Source organism: Lipophrys pholis, assembly GCF_963383615.2.
Source record: "Lipophrys pholis genome assembly, chromosome: 10".
NCBI classification, from domain to species: Eukaryota; Metazoa; Chordata; class Actinopteri; order Blenniiformes; family Blenniidae; genus Lipophrys; species Lipophrys pholis.
In genome coordinates, this window is record NC_137640.1 from 15559747 (window position 1) to 15580724 (window position 20978).

Sequence of the window (20978 nt, forward strand, 5' to 3'; positions counted from 1 at the left end):
TGGTCCAGAGTACTACGGATTAAAAACATGGACCAGAATAGCCTGTATTGGTCTTGTATGAAGGCTCTTGTCTGCCTCTCATTGTTTCCACATGAAAAGTAGCATCACAAAATACTTGTGCAAAATGGTCTAGTTAAACTGTAACAGAACCTGTTAATCCTTAACTTGGAGATTATTACGCATCTAAAACTGCTGCTTGAAAATCCCATAATGGAGATTGCAGGTAACAGTTAAAGGGACCGAGGTCCAAAACTGTCTCCAAGACTGTTAAACATTACGGATCCTCTTTTGTCTTTGAGGGTCTGTCTGCAAATTCTTCTTATCCTTGCCTTGGTTGTTGAGTTGAATTTAACAATACAAACAAACAAACAAACAAAAAAATATATATATATATATATACTAAATATAGTGTATTTATTTTTATATATACACACACACACATTCTGGGGTTCTTCTTTCTTTCTTTTCCTCGAATGTCCTCACATTCTCACCTCTATCACCTTTTAATTTCCTCTGTTTGTTATCTTTCATTCCCAGGTGTAAAAGACCGAGAAAGGGAGCGAGACCGGGCAGGCCCAACTGCATCTCAGGTCCTGGATGGGCACCGGAGTTTTCGCAGTGCCCCAGGCATGACCATTAGCTCGTGGGGACCTAGCACTCAGCCAGCTGCCGCCCATACCAACAGCTTCACGGCAGCATCTGCCGCCAGCCTTGGCCACAGCCTCTGTCACCACAGTAGCTCAGGGTGAGTGCCTCTCCCAGGTAAGATTAAGGTGCTCCACTGTCACCACCAATCTAATCTATGGGGCTTGTTTGCCACACCGGTGAGTAAATGTTGAATCATTTTAGATTGCTGTCTGCCCCAACTATTTTTTTCTAGGTGTATTTAGAGTTTACATATCAAGGCAAACAAAGGCAGAAGAAAGGGGATGGTTAACAAAGGGGTAGGATTAATTAAGTTTACACTCTTTCCTACCCCTGTCAAACATGTAAAGCCAGATTGGCCCATATTTAGAACGGACGGTGTTGTCTCTTCTACATCTGGTTTACTCATTTGGATGTTTTTCTTTTTACTTAGTTTCTTTGCATTTTTTTTTTATTTTTTTATTTTTTTAAGTGTTCAAGATAAAGATATAACAAAATTTGGGAAACATTTAGAGGGAAACCAGAAAAGAAGAAGAGAGAAATATTGCTGCTCAGTCTTTTTTGTTTTGCATCTCTGCTAAAAACATGTAGTAGGTGGTACCTGTACAGGTTTCAGCATGTATGCCACCTTAGATGTGTTGTGTTCTCTTCTCTCAGATCTCTTCCTGGGGAGATGGATGAGACGGATGCCCTCCGCTCCAAACGTTGTAATGAAGATGCCATTTCCCTTGCTCCTTCGACCGCCGAGCCCATCATTGTAGAAGGTAAGTGAACTTGGTAAAATGGACATTGAACTTTATTTTTGACAGTTCTAGTAAATGGTTGTAAGTGTTTACTGTGCAGGATTTTGTTGCGGTAGTAACATCATTTGTTAAAACTCTCTTGCACCTGCCATGTTTGCTTGCCCTTAGCAAGGAGCGATAGAGCTTGCCTTTGCTGAGTTGTTATAAATCTAGCAAGGAGTGTGTGCTGAAGGTGTTTTGTGGAGCAAAGGGTAACCGAACCCTGTCTCATTAGGCTGGTGTGTTGTGGGAGTGATGGACTCATTGGAAGCCAGTTCTTTTTTCCTTCTTCTTTTTAATCAGCTGCCTGTTCAGCGGAGGTTTAAAGGATTATCAGACACACCCCAATGCTCCTGCAAGTCCATGGTTAACTAATAAGTCTGTCAGATTTTTCATAGTTGAGCATTAATGGAATTCAAAATATGCATACCATGGTTGTGTGATAGTTTGTGAGAGACACACACCAGTGTTGTCATTGATGAATGATTATTGAAATCAAAGCTTGATGGACTGTTTGTTTTAGATCTCAAAAAGTATTTGTTGCACTAATTAGACTTTAGTCAAGATTTAATTGTTCATATTTGTAAATTTTTCTATTTATCATTTTTGTCGCAGCCAGAAAACTAAGACGAGACACTCAACAGTGAACTATTCTTAAACTTTGATCCATAAATAACTAGGAACCATTGAGAAGTGATTCTTCTCTTGAAAATACTCTTTCTTCTTGTATTAATGGCACAGAATGGTTCGATCGTGGTCATATGGGGACTTCACTGTTGTCTTTTAGGAAAAAAGCACCCGTTATAATAGAGTCTTGAATTATCTTAAAGAAGTGGTGTCACCTCAAACCGCCCCTCAAAGAGAACCTCATTAATCCAGATTATCCAAATGATCACCCCGTGGTGTGCTTTTCTGCTGAGCATAATCTTAGACCTCAAACAACAGTTTAAGCCTTGGATGGACTCCAACCTTTTACTGTAATACCTGTTATGTTATAATTTTGGTGCCTCTCCTCAGAAGCTCACTATACAGCAGTGCGGGCTGATCTGGAGTCTGATGCCCAGGATTTGGAGGCAGACTCATGGAGTTTGGCAGTTGACCAGCAGCATCTCAAGACGCACGCTAAACAAGTGGTGAAGAGGCAGGATGTGATATATGGTGAGTCTGACTTTCTTCAGTTGTCTTCATACCGGCACTGATCACAGGTGTGACTCACTTGTACTGTCAACGCACAGATACCATATTAATGTTTAGTGCAGTACAATATTAAGATAATTGGCGGTAAAGTAAGCTGATGCTGAAAAGTGTGTGTTACTGCTGTGCCTGAATATTGGACCTCAATTTATAAGATGAACGAACTCACAAAAGTTTTTGTTGTGAGTTCTATCAAATGGAGAAAAAATGCGATTTTAATTATGTCAGTGTTTCTTTTTTGGGCCAAACTTTGCAACTACATTACAACAAACAACCGTTCTACATTTCATTCAACGATTTAGACGTACTACCCCCATGGCAGCTAATATAGCTGCATGTTTTTACGCAATAAAAATGCATAAGGAGCACATAAAGGAATTAGGATACCAAATGGGTTATAGAAGGTTTTGATTTCATCATGTTATATATTCATGTGATTAATTAAACATGCATGTGTGTCTTTATGCAGAGCTGATGCAGACTGAGATGCACCATGTGCGAACACTGAAGATAATGCTGCGTGTGTACGTCAGAGAGTTGAAGGAGAACATTCAGATGGAGTCGGGCAGACTAGACTGTCTGTTCCCCCGCTTGGAAAACCTCCTCGAGCTTCACACATACTTCCTGTCTCATCTAAAAGAGCGCCGGCGAGAAAGCCTTGTCTCACCCAATGAAAGGAACTATACTATCAACAGAGTGGCAGACATCCTGATCACACAGGTAAAAAGGAGATGCATATTGCATCCAACCAACTCACAACACCCTACATCATTGAGTTCTTTGAATACATGTATATGACTGTCATATGGGCCCAATGTATCTGAGCAGCAGGATCCCATGATCTGTGTATTGCCCTGTGTACTGTGTGAACCAGTGCAATAATGGAAATTAACCATCAAGGTGACTGAGATGTTGACAGCTTCTGCGCTCTTCAGTTTTCAGGTGAAATTGGTGAGAAAATGAAAAACGGTTATGGAGATTTTTGCAGTCACCATCATGAAGCTGTCAGCTATTACAAAGATCAGCTGCAAAACAATAAAAGGTTTCAAAACGTCATACGGGTAAGAAACATTTCTTGTTCTCTGATTTCAAAGATCACCGTCAATCTTGAGAGCTTCTGTTTTCGATACACCGGCAGGCAAAACTTTAAGATAAGCAATGTTATCTTTGTTGTCAGAAAATAAACAACTTGTCCATCGTGCGAAGGCTGGGAGTGACGGAGTGTATTCTGTTGGTGACACAACGAATTACCAAGTATCCCGTACTTGTGGAACGCATTCTGCAAAACACTGAAGGTCCTTATGCGACATAAATCACAGTTTTGTAACAGAATATTTTAACAGAAAATGTTGAATTCTTAATCGGTTTAATTTTTTTCTTCAACTAGTGGGTACAGAGGAACATGAGGATCTGACTCGCGCACTGGGTCTGATTAAAGACACCATTGTCCAGGTAGATGCGCTCGTTAATCTTCATGAGAAGAACTCTCGACTGCGAGACATACACAATAAGATGGAACTAAAGGCACTGGGAAAAATCAAAGACGGTCGAGTATTTCGCAGAGAGGATCTCGGACGAGGCAGGAGGCAACTGCTTCATGAGGGTACAGTCAGCTGGAAGGCTGCCTCTGGTCGGCTCAAAGGTATGTTATCACATGACATCAAAAACAGAATTCATCCAGTAACATGCTGTTATAATCTGCCCTGTTTGGGTATCTCCACTATTGTCTTTTGGTTTTCTAACTCATTGTTGTTGTTCCAGATATACTTGCGGTGCTCCTGTCGGATGTATTAATCTTGTTGCAAGAGAAGGACCAGAGATATGTATTTGCTACTGTGGTGAGTTTGTTATCAAATAGGAAAGAATAACATTCATTACTCATGAACATAAATATTAGTGTGTCATACTTCTTTACATCTCATCCATGACGGTCAAGCACACCGAGAAATCTCTTGTCTCTTTGTTCCTTTGTGTTCCTTTTTTAAATACATCTAGGATAACAAGCCATCAGTGATCTCGCTCCAGAAGCTGATAGTCAGAGAGGTGGCCCATGAGGAGAAGGCCATGTTCCTTATTTGTGCCTCTTCCAGTGAGCCAGAGATGTATGAGATCCACACAACGTCCAAGGAGGAGCGAAACACCTGGATGACACACATACGGCAAGCTGCTGAAAGGTAGCTGCAGCTTTATAGAAGCACTATATCTATTTAAAACTTTGACACATTCACAATATCAACCCTCGTCTGTGGCAAACTAAACATTGTACACAATGAAAAATGTGGGTAAATAGTACTGAAGAAAATTATACAATTATTGTGATAAACAGTGTGTCCGGTCTTTAAAAAACAATACATTACTCATTGAGGTTTCTTTTCCTCTCCATCTCGTGTTCTGCTTTTCTTTTCCGTGTTCTTCTTTAGCTGTCCTCACACAGAGGAGAGACTGTTCAGTGAGGAGGAAGAGGCTCGGGCTTCCAGGTTCAAAGAGTTTCAAGGTAACTAATTGTTGATTAGTCAACAAGAAATTTTAAATGGGTCAACAAAGTCAGGCCACAAGGAGGTGCTCATGTTTCATAGTCAAGTAAAACAAGTGCCATCTTTGGATTCGATTTTCTAAAACTGACAATCTACTCTATATCTTATGAAGAAAACCACAAAACATTTGGGTGGTGGTTTTAAAATGAATTCTCCTGTCTGCTAAGCTTTAAAGTTTGTCGTGCTTCATATAGAAGGCCTCTATCTTGTTCTGTTCGATATTTCCCGGCTGTAGAACGGCTCTGCCAGAAGGATGCAGTGATTGTGCAGGCTCTTACGGAGAAATTGCAGCTCTTTGCGGAGATGGCAGAGTCTGTGGCAGGTCTGGAGGACACGGCATCACGTTCAAGACTGCTGCTTCGAGGAGATGCCTCAGACCTCCAGCAGGGGGAGACCCTGCTCAAAGGAGCGATCACTGAAGGTTGGACAATGCCAAAACACATGTGCTTCTACTGTAGATTCAAATGTATGGTGATGTTTGTATTCACACAGATTTTGTCATGTTTTTGTTCATATACTAAGAAATAAATTAGTATGCTGTATGCGTATTTGGATTTGTTTATGTTTCTATGAACTTTTTGCTGTTAAGTTTTGACTCGGACCTAACAACCTATTTCTTTCACTTTAGTGGAAAACCTCCAGAACCTTTTGCAGTCTGGAGTGAGGGAAGATGCTCCACCCTCTCGGCTGGAAGATGGTAGTGGTTCTGGGGTTCTGCCCAGACGAGCAGACACCTTTGGAGGCTATGACAGCAGCCCCACCATCCTCAGCAAGAGTGAGTCCAGCAGTCTCCATGCCTTGAGGAAGCCTACCATCTAATGGATTTCCTTTGAATTGGAGTGGCTTTTGTGCAATTGATGAATAAAAAACAAAAACAAATTAATAAATAAATTATGAATAAAATAAGACTTTTTTTCAAGAACTTTTGGATGGGTTTATTGGCTGATTTTATTTATATACAAAAAAAATCCAGTGAACAGTCAACATAGTTTTATACATGTTTGTATGTGCATATATATGTGTAGTTCCTGTTCTGTTGTTTTACCTTTATGAATGTATCCCAGTCCCTTTGTTTTAACAGTTTGTAAATTGTTTATGTTGCTGTGTGTCTTTGTGGATCGTTTGTGGTGTATGTGTGCCAGATGCCAGCCTGAAGAACTTTTCTTGCGAATCCAAAAACAAAGACAGGAGCCAAAGAGCCAGTTCTGACCCTCAGCTCAAAGACCTCTGTGACAACCACACCCCTGAGCAGACGGTAGGGGCTCTACACACATACGCACATACAGCACATCTTGGGATGAGTCATAGTGCTATTTCTTGTTAATAGAAATAACAAAACAAAGACATTGAGAGGGTTGCCATGACCTGATAGTAACTGTATCCTGGTTCTGACAGGCCATTGTGTTGGCTTGAAAATAGATAAAGCCTTGATATACACTCGAACAATAGTTCAATTCTGAAAAGTTGTGGCCCTTGAAAATAATCAAGGGAGACTAAATTTAACAACATACTGACTCATAAATCCTGTGTACCCTCTGTCAACTGCATTCAGAACTAATCCAGTAACAATCAGTTCTGTAGAAAGACAGCAGAAAAAATTAAGGCAATTGTCCACTTCTTTAATTTTCATCTGTCAAATACAGAAAAAAAGTTATAGAAATACTCAATCCAATGTACTATTTCTTGCTGATTAGCTCCCAAACTATATGATGATAAAACAAATGTTTTACCATAATGTTTCACTTTAGGGTGTATGGTGGATAGGATGTTCTGTTTGTACAGAAAGTATACAGGAAAGGTATATATTCAAAAAACAGAATGATAAAACACAAGTCAATTTGAATTATATTATTGTTAGTACCTGCAGAATTAGTTTTGAACATGCACATTGTATTGTTTTTGTAATGTACAGCAGTACTTGCTGTGTGTTTGACTTTTCTTTTTTTACTGCGGTTACTCAGGTCGATGAGAGCTGCTGCTCTCCTGCCAGATGGAATCGCATCTGGTCTGACTCCTTCCCCGAGGCTGAGGTGAGTTCTCCTCCCTAATCTGTCACCTTGTGCTGCAAAACAGGTGGATCTGAAATTCATAGCCAGCAGGGGAAGAGCTGCCTGCTGAATTAAAGCAATGCCCCCATGAGCTGTACACTAATCCACTGAAAGGGTTTATTGTTTTTGTCATGAGGGTCAATGTTTGATGATAGTTTGACAATAATTGTTTGTTCTTTGGAATCCTAGTTCTTTGACCGAGTACTGATGCTCTCCCAAAGACTCTACAGTCTCCAGGTAATACTGTCTCCATCACTGACCTGTTAAAATTGCCAGCACACTGTGCTAAATGAATTGAAATAATCAAAGCATGTGATTTGTTGTGGCATTGGTGATCTCATAGTTGTGTTTGCAGTCTTAAAGCAGTTCACGAAATATCTTAAATATTTTTGTTGCGATACAAAAACACTCCTAAAGTTTGTACAAATTTGACCTACTATCTAATAACCTCAAGCTATTTCTTTCCATTCCTGTCTCCATCGCCAGGCCATCATATCTCAGCAGGATAGTCATATTGAGCTGCAGCGGGCCTCATTGACAGAGCGGGCCTCCCTGCCAGGTCGCCATAGGAGTAATGTGCTTTTGGAGCAGGAAAAACAGCGGACCCTGGCCCTGCAGAGAGAAGAGCTGGCCAGTTTCCACAAACTGCAGTCTCAACACAGACAAGAGCAGCAGCGCTGGGAGAAGGAGAGGGAGAGGCATCGGCAGCAAGTTGAGGCCACTGAGGCCCGGCTACGACTTAGAGAAGAAGAGTGCAGGCGACTGGAGGTGAGGTGTTGTTTAGTTAAGTGAGGACTGTTACGGTATTAACAAATCATGCATTTATTGAACTTGCCAAATGAGCATGGCATCATTGCCTGGATTTATTGCAGGAGCTTCTGGCAAAGGAGAAGGAAGACTTGGACAGACAAAGAGAGACGTACCAACATGACCTGGAGAGACTGAGAGAATCCACCAGAGCTGTGGAAAAAGAAAAAGAACGCCTGGAACACTTGAAGAAGATCAAAAGGAAAACAATTGAGGTGAGAAAAACAGTGGCTGCGGTGTTTATTGAGGGTCAAGTTTTGACAACAATCACAGTAGTTTTACCAACATTGAATCACAGTGTATGCAAAAAGGTGTTGGGTGCAGTCGTATGAAAAGGTTTAGGCACCTCTGAATTTATGATCTCTCAAATAACTGATGGACGCATTAATATCGCAATAGTGAAAACGTGCTATATGCATCAAAACAAAATAACACAAATACATATGATTGACACCCCCAACAGAAAAATCACATCAATATTTAGTAGAGCCTCATTTTGCAAAAAAATAACAGCATTTAGATGGATGAAAGTACTTTGGGCCATTCTGCCTTACAGCATATTGCCTGTTCAGTTTGGTTTGAGTTCGGTTTGACAGTTTGTCAGCATGGACAGCCAATGATATTTCAGTCTGCAGAATGGGATGGCCACTCCCTTACTTTGTTGCATTGCGCCAACAGCAGGTAAATTAAAGAGAGTGACACGTGACGTTTCTACCGTGAAATTATAGAGGAGGTTGACTATTTTGCCTCTGTTTCTGCTGCACTTCTAATGTAATAATCCCACCAAGAACTCAAAGGTTGGTGACGAACTTACAGTTACTAAAAGAAGTGTTTCTAACAAGAATTTTTGAGAGAATTACAGTTCTGGCATGGTCAGATCCAATCTTGTGTTTAGAATAACTTTGAAAAAAAGATGGACGCTTCTTCTTACATTTTGTGTAGGTCCCAGTAAAATGAGGACAAAGTAACACCAGAGGCTGTAGTGTGGATCGCACTTAGTCATTGAGTAAAAACAAAATAGCTTGGGGCTTTTCCTTTCCTCTTGCTCTCTATTTTTCTGGTTTCTTTCTTCTTCTGAGTTTGACTCTTGTACCCGCCCTCATAAGGTCCTAAAGAACCCAAAATAGATACTGTATGCATGATAGTATTACATTCAGATTAACAGTATGGTATTTTTTTGTTTCATCTTTGTTATTTTTTTGCCTCCCAAAAAGTAAATGTTTTCTTCTTGTCATTTTTCAACATTTATTATTTTGTCATATGTATTCAAGTCCAGTGATCTTTTGCTGCTTCGTAGTTCATCAGTCTGTGGTTGCAGGAGTGTTAGTTCCCGAGTTCAGGTCCTCTGCGAGATAAAAAATGCAAAACTTTTATCACCTACAACTTATTTGCGCTGTAATAATAAAAATGTGAACTGCTGAAGCAATTTCGAACTTTTCAAGCCAGGAATTTTCACCCCCCATACCTCGTTTACCCCCCCCCCCCCCCCTTTTTCTATTTCCTGTGTTTTCTTACTTATATACCTCTTTCTGTGTTTCCAGCACAATGCAGTACATTGTCTGTGGTTTCATGGGAGAGCAGCACTGAGAAAGATCCACTGACTGTAATTTCCTGCCTGGTGCTAATAGATCTGTCAAGTTGCTGTTAAGTTACTTAATATTGGCTTGTAGTGTTTTCAAAGGCTTGTGTCACCCAATCGCATCTTGGTTGAATGGTGCTCTCTGAGACACTTGGGCATGGTGAGAGTCGCTATGTTGGCAGGAAGCTTTTATATTCTGGAAAGACAAAGTGTAAGCCGATAAGGAGAGAGCAGGATGGACTATGGCTCAGTTGGTACAGTGGGTTGTTCCTCACTTGGAAGGTTGCAGGTTTGATCTCCCATGTTGAAGTGTCCTTGAGCAAGACATTGAACTTCATAACATTTACATACAGATCATTGCATCTCTCAGGAGGAATTAATGCTGACCCCACTTTTGCGTTATATTCATTCAGACTACTGCTTCTATGTATTGTGAGGCAGAAACATCAATGAATCAGGATTTCTGATTTGTACCCTCTGAAGTTACATCAGTCCCCAAATGAAAGGTACATTTTTTAATAGCTATTAAAGGATTTCCATCCTAACCTGTGCCATACAGCAGCATAACCAGCTCACATTCACTGTCATTTCACTGATCAGTTCATTACTGACTGCAGAAGAACATATTTTGAATGTGTCGTATTTTCAAAAGGGCTCCTGATTCCTGTAAAAACCAAACCTTCTGGTCTTGCAAAGCAACAGAGGTTCTCGGAGAACTGGCCTCACCATGTCAGATTTGTACTCTTTAAGTGAAAGCCTTCACTGAAATAATGAGGTTATTTCAAGATTTCTGTGCAGTTTGTTCTTGCAGCCACTGCAAGCTAAGACGAGACCTGACGGATCATGATTCGGACCATCACACTTCATGTTATCATGCTTGTAGTATTTGTTTCAAACTGGCTCAGTTATGTTTTTGTGATTTGAATACATGTATGGATTGTACTTGTATTACTCCGACTGTGGCACGGCACTTTTTTGACTGTGGCTTTGAGAGATTTGGAGGTGGTTTGTTACCCTTCTGCGTCAAACGCATCAAACTATCTTTTCATTAGCTGCAACCACAGGATCTGTTCCAGGCTCTGGGCCAACCTGATATCAACAGACATTTAATCACCGCCATGCCAAAATTAAGACTCATCAGCAAACCCAGAAAGCTATGATTAGGCCTCATAAAAGGAGATGTGCCTCCGAGTGTGCTGATGTGTGCATTTCTTCACATATGTGAGCTCTTGAGCAAGAATGGCTCGAGTTGAGGCATGCCTTGACTTCAGAGAAACCTTTCTTTCATCTTGACTCTCACCTAATCATTGCTGGCCCCGTGATTTGTATTGGCTCCATTCAGGTTGGGATCCTTGGTTCACATTGCTGTTGTGTGAGTACTCATTGCAGTATTGGACCTGATATCCAATACTGGTATCCAATTTATCACATAAAAGATAACGTTTTTGAATGATAAATGACTTCAGTGATAAAGTGTTATGAAAATAAATTCAGTTGACAAAAACCTTATATTAAGTAATACAGCACAGTGTTTACTGTGAGTAATCGCATAAACTAGATGGATTACTTTGGCACAATTTGAATTTGGATTAGAGTTGTTTAACCTACTATTTTTGTTAATCTCATTATATCCCCCTGAATCAGAGCTGCCCTAAAGTGTTAATTTCCCATGTTATTGTTCTACATATCATTTAATCCGAACAAGTTTCCCTTAACTAGTCTATCCGTCCTGTCATTGTTCCTGGTGCACAAGGTGAGACATTGTGCAGTGTTCGTGGATATGTGTGTTTGATATGGGAGTATCCAGGCAGTTTGCAGGATTAGAAGAACCTGGCTTTATAGTTAGCTGTTCCAAACCTATCATTACCAGAACCCTCTGGAAGCCGTTCAGTGCTAATTGTTTACGTGCCGTCAGTCAGGGTGCTTTGTGCTCCGCGGCCTCCTCACAGTTTACCGCCCTGGACACCTGCTGTTCATGTTGCTTAAAGCCGATCACCTTTTTCTGGGAACAATGGAACATCTGTGTACAACGACGAGTGAGTGCTGAAAGAGGAGAAATGATGATGAAGAAGAGGAAGAAAGGTCATTTTGACAGGGAGAAATGTATGGCGGCCCCCACACACACACACAGAGGAGCCTTTCTCTGCCTCTGATCATCCCATCTTCCTTTGCCTTTCCTGCTAGAGAAGGCAGCAGTCCTCCCACAGAGCCAGAAGAGTGTGCCCTTCATGCCTTGTAAAACATAGTCATTGTGTATTCCTGTTGCCACAGGAAGTATTCAGTGTCATCATCAATCGTGGCGCATGAAGACAGCATACCAAGCAGAATTGATGCAAGACTTGAATCAGAAGGGACTGCTGTGATCGATTTTTGTGATAAATTAGTCCTTGGTTGAAAGTTCAAAGATTTAATTGAAGGTGATATTTCTTTCAACACGATTGAGACTGTTTCAGCAACTTATCCCAGAATTATGCTGGAATCAATCATGGTTTAACACAAAGTTTGTTAACAATATAAAGTGGAAACTTTGACTGTTTCATAATTTGAGACAAATGTTTTGCCACATTATTTTGTGAAAGTGACTGAGAAATGTAGTGTATACAATGGTTTTCACAATAGCTCACTAAAAGAGGACGTTTTGTGTAGCGTAGTAGCACCAAACAGTTTTTCCTTTGAGCTCCCCTGAATTACTGTAATGATCGGACTATTGAGCGCATCTCATTATAAGTCGCTCCAGCAAATTTAAAAAGAAAAAAAAATTAATTTGTAGGCCGCACTTGACTATAAGCTGTAGATGTCCATCTTGTAACAGGGCAGGAATATCACTGTGGGAATACAGGGATTGCTCATATTTTCATTAATTCCCACAAATCTGTATTTCATAGTGCTGGAAATTCCTGCACACAGCGCTGCGTGTGTGTGCACAGACAGAGAGAGAGAATCACAGAGTTTTATATCTGTTATTTAAAGTATTTTATTGGTTATTTGCGGACCACGGAAAGCAGCACAAGACGAGGTCGCAGAGCAGGAATATCTATTTTAGGCCAAGTTTTGGAGTAGAATCTTGTGGCATGAAGCCTGTTAACCCGCAAAAAAATCCCTAAATTCGCCGCGTCATGTTATAAGTCGCAGTGTTCAAGGCCTGTGAAAAAAGGAGCGGCTTATCGTCCTCAAATTACGGTACCTCTGAGAAGGTCTAGGACATTTTCTGACCTGATTAGTCAAAACATGTATGGCTTAATGCAAGTGAACACATCCACACTCTCCAACAACAACAACAACAGAAACAGGTGCAGGAGTCTCTTTGAATTGAACAAAATCAAATGTTTACAACCTCAGAACAGGCAGAGCAGAGATTCTGGAACACACATGGTTTTACTGATACAATGTGATGATGCAGAAATCCTCCTGATCAATCCCTCTAATCACAATGGACAATAATGTTTACTTGACCTAGAATTCCTTCAACATCTAGTTATCAAATGGAAAATGCAGTCACTGTCTTTTACCCACTGATGTCATGACAGCTGTTTTCTTGTTCCTCTGCCTGGCAGTCCTGTCGTAGTGTGAGACACGCCTTTATGTACACAGAGACTATTAAAGGCTTATGTGTCTCATTTTGTTTGTGCCTGTGTGTGTACGCACACATTGTGCTTGAGCTCCTTGTTAAAAAAAGAAAAAACGCAGCTTGTACCAAAATGCACTGTCAGCAGAAGGAGTCCCATATGTTTGTGATTCTCTCTCTCATCCCATAACTGCTCAGAACATCAATGTTGTGTGTATCTGTAGCAGCGCAACATCTCCCAAAAAAATGAATGTGGGGCTTCCCTATTATTGAGACGTCTTTTTATTTTTTGATTAAAATTAAACCTACTCACAGAATACAAACATGACATGTTAGATTTAAGCATAAACCAACCACAAATCTATTAGTGTAGTTCTATGGAAGCCATTGTTTAGCATTTAAAGCTTAACTATGTTTGTTTATGAAGACAAAACCAAGATTTCAATAACATCCTGAACACTGCACTACATTTACTTCTCTCCTCAAGGTGGCTCCTATGTCTGGCAGCCTGAACGGAGAACTCCTGTCGTCCTCTGGCCTGACCAGCTCCGCCAGCGCCTCCGACTTGCCTCTGCCCCAGAAGCCCCTGGTGCGTGCCAGCTTGTCTGTAGCCCCGGCCGACTATCCGGAGCGCCCCGAGGTGATGCTGCGTCGGGAGACGAGCTCTTCGACCTTACCGCTCAAGACGGAAGTACCACTCCATCTGTTCAGCACCACCAACCAGCAGCACAAACCAGTGGGAGTGCAGCAGCAGATCCCCACCAAACTGGCTGCCATCAATAGCAGCAAAGGGAAGGGAGGCAAGAGTGGCAAAGCCTCGCATCGCACGGACAGCACAGGTATTGAGTTGCACAGGAAGTACTGAAGTCATAGTCCGTTTCTACGGACTAAATGTTCACAGGTTAAATCGATTTATTCTAGTTTGAAAATGTAAAGAAATTTTAAAATTGCTCTTTAAAAAGCTCCCAGATCTTGAACCCTTACTCTGAACCTTTGATACCGTGGGAACCTTTTGGTTTGTCAGATGAATCTCGGCTTCTCTCAGGGTACTTCCTGTCTGTCAATGTCTGAGCTGAAAGGTTCAGATGAGAAGATATTAAATAGAGAGAAGAACAGCACACACAACAGAAATCAACATCCTGTTCTGACCGCTGTGTGCTACAGTGTTAATAATAATAATCCATTTCACATTTTCACATGTTTAAAGCTACTTTGTGCTCGTGCATATTTGTTCTAGTTCACACTTGCACATAGATTGTCTTCATTATTCGATGAACTGTCTTATCCAAAGGCTGCCTTCAGAAGTTTAACAGATTAGCAAATTATTAAGTTTTATTTGATGTGCTTTTGTATTGGCATCTGTCTCCCCCTGTGCTCTGGCAGAGCTCGCTAAATCCGTTTGTCTTGCCTGACATGGGCTTTGGCCTGTTGCCCGTCATTAGAATCACAATAACTGTCCAAATTGGATCAGACCTTTGATTGAATAAACGGCGGCCGAAGAGAAGCGAAGCTGCAGCAGTTTTCCAAACCAATGTCATTTTTGCAGTAATATCACCTCCTCTCTCTCCTTGTCTCTTGTTTTCATCCCTCTCTCTCTCTCTCCCTCCCTCGGTTTCATCTTCCCCCTGTAAGCGTCGGTAGATCTGAAGCAGATGCTCCCGCTGAAACTCTCCGCTAGAGATGACGGCACCCTCAAGGCCAAACGCTCCATCAGCCCCCACCAGCAGCTCCCGCTGTCCACCCCTCCACAGCCCCACTCAGCCCATCACCACACAGGTATGCTTCTGCATACACAGTGCACATCGGGGGGGGGACACACTTCCTCCTTGGCTCTCTGCTCGAGACAAACCCAAACAAAAACACCTCTTGTTGATCTTCGCCTGCTGCATTATTAATCTTTGTTCTCACAGACACAGACATGAGACAGATGTATTCTCCACCTGGGTAATCTTGACCCCACCCAAATACATTCTTCTCTTGAGGCTTTCCTTCATGCCGAGCCTCACCCTGTGTAAACACCTATCAATTTCACATGCTTCTTGATGATTAATGGCAGGCTGTACTGCTGACACAGGCATTTTAACGCTTTAATCCTGCTCCCTCTCAGTTACACGAAGTAATAAAGAAACTAGCAAAGTTGTTTTTTGTTTGTTTTTTCAGATAAACTGGAGCGATGACTGAGCTCTGCTTTATAACACGGCTATAAATGACATGTCTGCCCAGTGTGAAACAAGTTTCCTCTGCTTGCTTTTGCTGACAGATCAACTCAGTCCTCCAGACAGTGCTGGACCAGACCCCCACTCCACCTCCTCCATCTGCACCTCCCACCCCCCAAATGTTCAGAAGCCCCCGATCCCTCCTGCACAATCCCACCTGCAACCTTCCACTCAGCTTCCCGCCATGCCTCCTCACTCGCAGAGCGCTGGGCTGCTCCAGTTCCAGTCCCAGGTGCCGCCGCAGAGCCTCAACCCGCTGGGCCAGGCACAGGCACAGGCACAGGCCGCTGTTCATGGGCTCAGCCACAGCATGCCGCCGCCATACACCATCGCCACGGAGGACCACAAAGAGGACGTAATCTTTTTCTAAACTCCAGACCGGTGCCAACAGATCAGAAAGAACAACTGTGCGAGAGAAGAGAAATCTACACGAAACCGGAATGACTGCATAAACTCATGTGGCGTCGATTTTCATTTTCCTTGTAGCGGGTGATTGATTGATTGAAGACGGTGGATTTAAAATAACGTTTGAAGCAGGTCGTAGCATTTCATGCAGGCGGGCCGGCCCTTCTTTTCTAACAGCTTCCCAATTCTGCCTCTAAACTTTTAATAAGAAGCATTTTAGTTTGATTTTATTTCATTTGTTTTTCTATCGAAACTCCGATGTAGACGTATGTGAAAGGAACTCTGAAGAAAACAAAGGTTCTGTTGTAATGTGTGTGCAAAACGATTTCAACGAAGTACCAGTCCAAAGACGATGGCCATGAGAGCTGAAGGTGTGAGGAGAGGATTCACTGTGAACGTGAGCAGTGCACCCTTAAGCGCACTATTTAGTTACGTGGTCTAGAAGCTCCAGGCTGAATAATGATCATATATGGACAAGATGTACAGCGGGCAAAGTTTAAGTTTCCTTTTTAATTTCATGATTTTTAGTTCTAACAGTAGACTGCAACATCAGTACTGCTGCTGCTTGGGAAACCTGATTATCATCAGATATTGTTTTAAGCGGTTGTGTGGTAATACTTCAACTCAGTTAAGGGAGAGGTACTCCTCCTCCTCCAAATAATGCAAAGTGAGTCAAACTCAGTGGATCCTTTGTGTTGTCCCTGCAGTTTGAGGTGTCTGATTACAGTATTTAGCTGTTTTTGACTAAATTAAATCATTTATTTATGCTACAGTCGCCCGCAGTTCTACACATTATATTTTGTAGTCAAATTGTTTCCAGCAGACACTGCTTCCTTGTGAAAACGTTGCATAAAACATCTCTCTAAATTACCCAACAGAAAATTATATACTTTAAGTCCTTATCAAGGAAATGACCCACATTTTATTAATGCTAGTTCCCACACTTTTCCAGCCCCGTGCTGTGCAAACTGCCGAACCGGTTTTTAAAAACACAAACTCGCTCCCAGTGGCAGATTTTGCGAAGGGCGATGATGTGAGCTGCCGCCCAGGGCCCGATCTGTGAAGGGAGAAACCCCCCCCCCCCCCCCAGTCTCAGATGGGGATGTTGGCCCAGAGCATAGAATACACAAGCTCTACGACTGCTCACTCTCACCTATGGGCAGCTTAGATTAATAACTTCACCGGATTGAATGTGCACGTCTTTACACACATGGAGAACATGAGAACTCACCTCAGAGAAACACAGAGGGGGTCACAGTGAAGGGCAGCCCCCCCCCCCCCAAAGCAAACCTTCCAGACATTCTCAGGGGTTCTATTGAGTTTGACTCGCCTGTCAAGACTGAAACGTTTTAATCATTAAGTGCTGTCCAACCGCTCATCTTTACACTGCTTCCCTTTACTTTACTATTCTTTTATTATAAAGTTCAGAAACAAAGTATGATGAGGAGTTTATTGCCCCTTAATATGAAATGCAACTTTGGATTTTGCACTACGCAGCCCAGTAGGTCTTGTTTTATTATAAAAAAAAAAAAAGAAATTTACAAATGTGTCCTGGACCAGAAGCAGTCTTAAAAGTGTTTTAACACGTCATTGAACTACAAGCTCCGTTGTTCTCTCTGTCATTTAGTACTGTCTAGATTTAAATTCACAAAGGAGAACAAAACTGCAGCTGGGTCCATTTTATGGCGTCCTCAGTTCAGTTCAGTTCACAGGAATAGTTATTTTATGTCATTCACCTAGAAAGCGGCAGATTTGTGTCCGTGGACCTCGACTCACCGACAGTCGGTTCTCCTCGCGGCGCTGAGGTTTCACTCGCCATGTGTTTGATTGATTGTGTCTCATTCGTCTTCCATCTCTGGCCGACGTGAAGGCGATCCTCTGACAGGTGCAGTGGTTCTCCAGCAACACTGGCCGTCTCCTTTTTTTTTTTTCTCTGCGTTGTTTTGTCACAGCGTGTATCGGGAATCCCTTGAAATCATGAAGTAAGTGACGATGGATTTGTTTTTACGTCTTTGCAGACTTGAGTCTTATTGCCGTCGTCTAAATTCGCAAGTTGTGCCCGCATTTTTTGTTTCCATGTATATTATGTATACTGCTGTACATAGTGAGCGTGAAACCTCCTGCACTGTCCACGCAGACGTTTTTAAACATTAAGGTGCAAAAAAAATGATAATAATCTGCCAGAACCTTGTGCTTATACTTCTACGCACTCCAAATCCACACACGTCTGTGTGTGTGCACAGTAAATGAAACCGTGATCATTTGTCACTGTTGTGAAGCAGAAACTGATGCTGCGTTTATTTAATCTCTGAAACATGTGTCGATGTTGTAGCGTTGAAGCGGAGGCGTGCTGGCTGTCGGCTCCCCGGTACGATTCCTGAGTGACGTTCTACGCCAAGACGATGTAGCGGCCGTTAAAGCGCAAAGTGAACCGTCTGCCTGCGTCGGTCGGTTTAACCAAAGAGACGTTCAGCCGAACGAGTTCATGAAGGAGAAAGGACACTGGGCTGGGTGCGCGGTCGTCCGCAGTCTGCGAGAACTTGTCAAAACATCCGTCGGCGACTGTCCAGAAAGAGTTCTCAGCATTTAGGAAGCCGGCTCTTTACAAATATAGAGGGAGTCGTACACGAAAACAAAGTTAATAAATCAGTGTCGACATAATGCGACTGTTGTGACTCGAGCTGTAAACCACACGATGAGTGGTTTCTTTTCATCTCCTCACAATCGTGATAATGAGCTTGTAAATTGCATGTGGAATTACTTGCGGGTGGAGCCCCTTCAAAATGTTTAATACTTACCAGATTTAGGCAAAACAACTCTTGTTCAAGGCTTTTTTTTTTTTCATCCCAAAGTCCCGTGTCCTTCAGTGAACTCTTGAAGACAAAACTGCAAGCCGAGAAAACATTTTTTTATATCTGCTGAGTAACACGATTCAAAGCTGAAAGATCTTTGGTATCAATCCAAGTCTTAAGTTTTCAGGGTCAGGAATCCATTTGTCTGTTGGGACATTCGGACCCCTCGGCTGCAGGCCGGCCGCTGCAGGCCGGCGGTGGCGCCGCTGTAGTGACCAGCTCAAATCTGAAATGTCGCTTTGCGTTACTTGACTTTTGTGCTCCATTTCGGACGTCAGTTGATCCACTGTGTGTCCGTGTGTGACTGCAGCAGAAACACAAAAAATGTGAGTGGAAGCATTTAATTTTTCTATCTTTTTTTTTTTTTTTTTAATAAACAGTCATCCTTACACAGCTGTTGGACCTGTATTGTGTAAATAATTGTGAGCATATTTTATTTCCTCAGCCAATTTTACACTAGTCACTTTGGATAGTAGCATACTTGAAGGGGAAAATGAATGTTAATAATACCTATTGTTGTTGTCGGTGAACTTTTATTTACCAAGAGCTGTCTAATGAGGTTTGTAGCACACAGCAAAACTGATTTTTGTACCGTTTTATTTTATTCACTGCACATTAGGAAGTACTGTGGGCACAAACTGCTGCCTTAGGGAAAAAAATGTAGTAATAAAGAATCTTGAAATGCTTCGTTTTCCTTTCATTGAATGTCATTAAATTGATAAATGTTCATGTGACTTTTTAAACGACTGTCAACGAAAGCTATATTTGGCTCATTGCTGTTTACATTGGGGTCAAGAATGGGATGGATTATTTCCACTGGACTAAACTTGTATTTAGAAGGACTTTAAACCATTTCCACAACCACATGAGCGTGCGACATGTAATTCTTCCTCATTATTTACATTCCCATTTGCTGCTCGTCAGAAATAAAGCTGACCACCCAATTAGCCGGCACCCTCGCCATTTCTTTGTGTCTGGGAGGTGCAGGAGCGTTGCCATTGACCCCGTGTTTAAACGGCCTAATAACAGTCCGTTTCCCAGACAAAGCTCTATTTTCAGGTGCTGCGGTGGCGGCCGCTCAATCCCACAGTAGACGTCGCAAACACCCGGGCTGCCGGTTCCTGCCTCGCTGTCCCTCTGGCTGGGAAGACGCTACAGTAGTGGCCGTTTTTTTTTTTTTATTGTCTGCTGTCATTAGTGGCTTTCCTCTGTCTCCTCTCAACAATTATTTTTCCAGGCTGCTTCCCCTGTGGAGAGAAGCTGCATTTACCGCGTCTTTGTCTCTGTGTCATTCCTTCCACTGCTCGGCCCGTCTCGACTCTCCGCCGTCTCTCTTCCACTCTCGTCCAGTGTCTCTCCACTCCACCTCGGCTCAACCGCCTCGTAGCTCCTGGGCGTTTTATGTAACGCAGTCAGCGGGAAGTTGGGCTACTTGGCGGCTCTTATTCCTTTTTTTTTCACCACAAAGTTTAAACAAATAGATTCTCTGCAAAGCCAGACATGCTGACAAACATCCCCACAGGCTCGTAAAACACAAGAAAGCAAAGCTTAGTTTGATGGACTGTCTGTCAGCAGTTGTTTTCCATTTCTTTCTGTTCTCTTCCACTCCGATTTAACGGTTTGTCTGTTCAGCTTGGCCGCAGCACAATTCATCCTCGGCTCATGAAGTGAAGTGCACCGGTGACCCATGCAGCTGTTTATCTTATCGTCACAGAACAAGCAATTAGATCTTCTTTCTGTCTTCTATTGGATGGATTCCGACGTGAAATGAAGATTGATTTAAAGTAGTTAAAAATGCAACATTGCTACACAAATGCAACTATTAAGGCTGAATTTGTAGGGGGGGGGCTTACACCAAAGTGCTGTTGTGAGTTGGTGTAAAAAGGATCATGCGTGTTCAGAGGCAGTCATTTTGGTTTTTCAGATATTTTCCTAAAAGCCACAAAGTTACTAAGGAAGGAAATGTATGGATCATAAGATGCAGCATCTAAATACTGTGGCCGTCCATCCATCTATCCATCTTCTATACTACTTCCAGCCTGTTTAGGGTCGCAAAGCAAAACTGTCGGTGAGTGCAGGGTGCACGTGAAAAGACGGTTCACCAGTCACCGTTACAATCTGCAAAGTTTCACGACAGGCCGTCGGTTCATTGTGAAGTTATTTCTAATATAAGCCCAAATCCCATGATTCAATAGCCTGACCTAGAAGCAACACGTGAAGGAATAAAGAAGCTCTCATGCAGCAAAAATATTCTCTCTATTGTATTTTTTCTAAATGATCCCATTACCTTTTCAGTTTCAGTCACTGGAGGACTTTTCATTCTTAATTTGGGAAGCCCTGTTTTGGACCAA

At 42.1% G+C, this 20978-nt stretch overlaps 1 protein-coding gene across 2 annotated transcripts in view; it reads left to right on the forward strand.

Annotated features, from left to right (window-relative positions):
* arhgef18b (rho/rac guanine nucleotide exchange factor (GEF) 18b) overlaps nt 1-17289 on the forward strand; it is a 40328-nt gene extending 23039 nt beyond the window's left edge. For both annotated transcript variants that reach the window (XM_080473751.1, XM_080473752.1), the window contains exons 12-31: nt 538-745; nt 1303-1409; nt 2445-2585; nt 3091-3341; nt 3557-3682; nt 3799-3916; nt 4009-4263; nt 4383-4459; nt 4617-4795; nt 5042-5115; nt 5391-5576; nt 5784-5930; nt 6298-6410; nt 7117-7185; nt 7393-7440; nt 7690-7971; nt 8076-8225; nt 13642-13993; nt 14787-14930; nt 15415-17289. In XM_080473751.1, coding sequence (XP_080329877.1) covers nt 538-745; nt 1303-1409; nt 2445-2585; nt 3091-3341; nt 3557-3682; nt 3799-3916; nt 4009-4263; nt 4383-4459; nt 4617-4795; nt 5042-5115; nt 5391-5576; nt 5784-5930; nt 6298-6410; nt 7117-7185; nt 7393-7440; nt 7690-7971; nt 8076-8225; nt 13642-13993; nt 14787-14930; nt 15415-15740 — 3353 coding nt within the window. In that variant the 3' untranslated portion in view covers nt 15741-17289. The remainder of the gene's footprint in view (nt 1-537; nt 746-1302; nt 1410-2444; nt 2586-3090; nt 3342-3556; nt 3683-3798; nt 3917-4008; nt 4264-4382; nt 4460-4616; nt 4796-5041; nt 5116-5390; nt 5577-5783; nt 5931-6297; nt 6411-7116; nt 7186-7392; nt 7441-7689; nt 7972-8075; nt 8226-13641; nt 13994-14786; nt 14931-15414) is intronic.
* The last annotated feature ends 3689 nt before the right edge of the window (nt 17290-20978 follow it).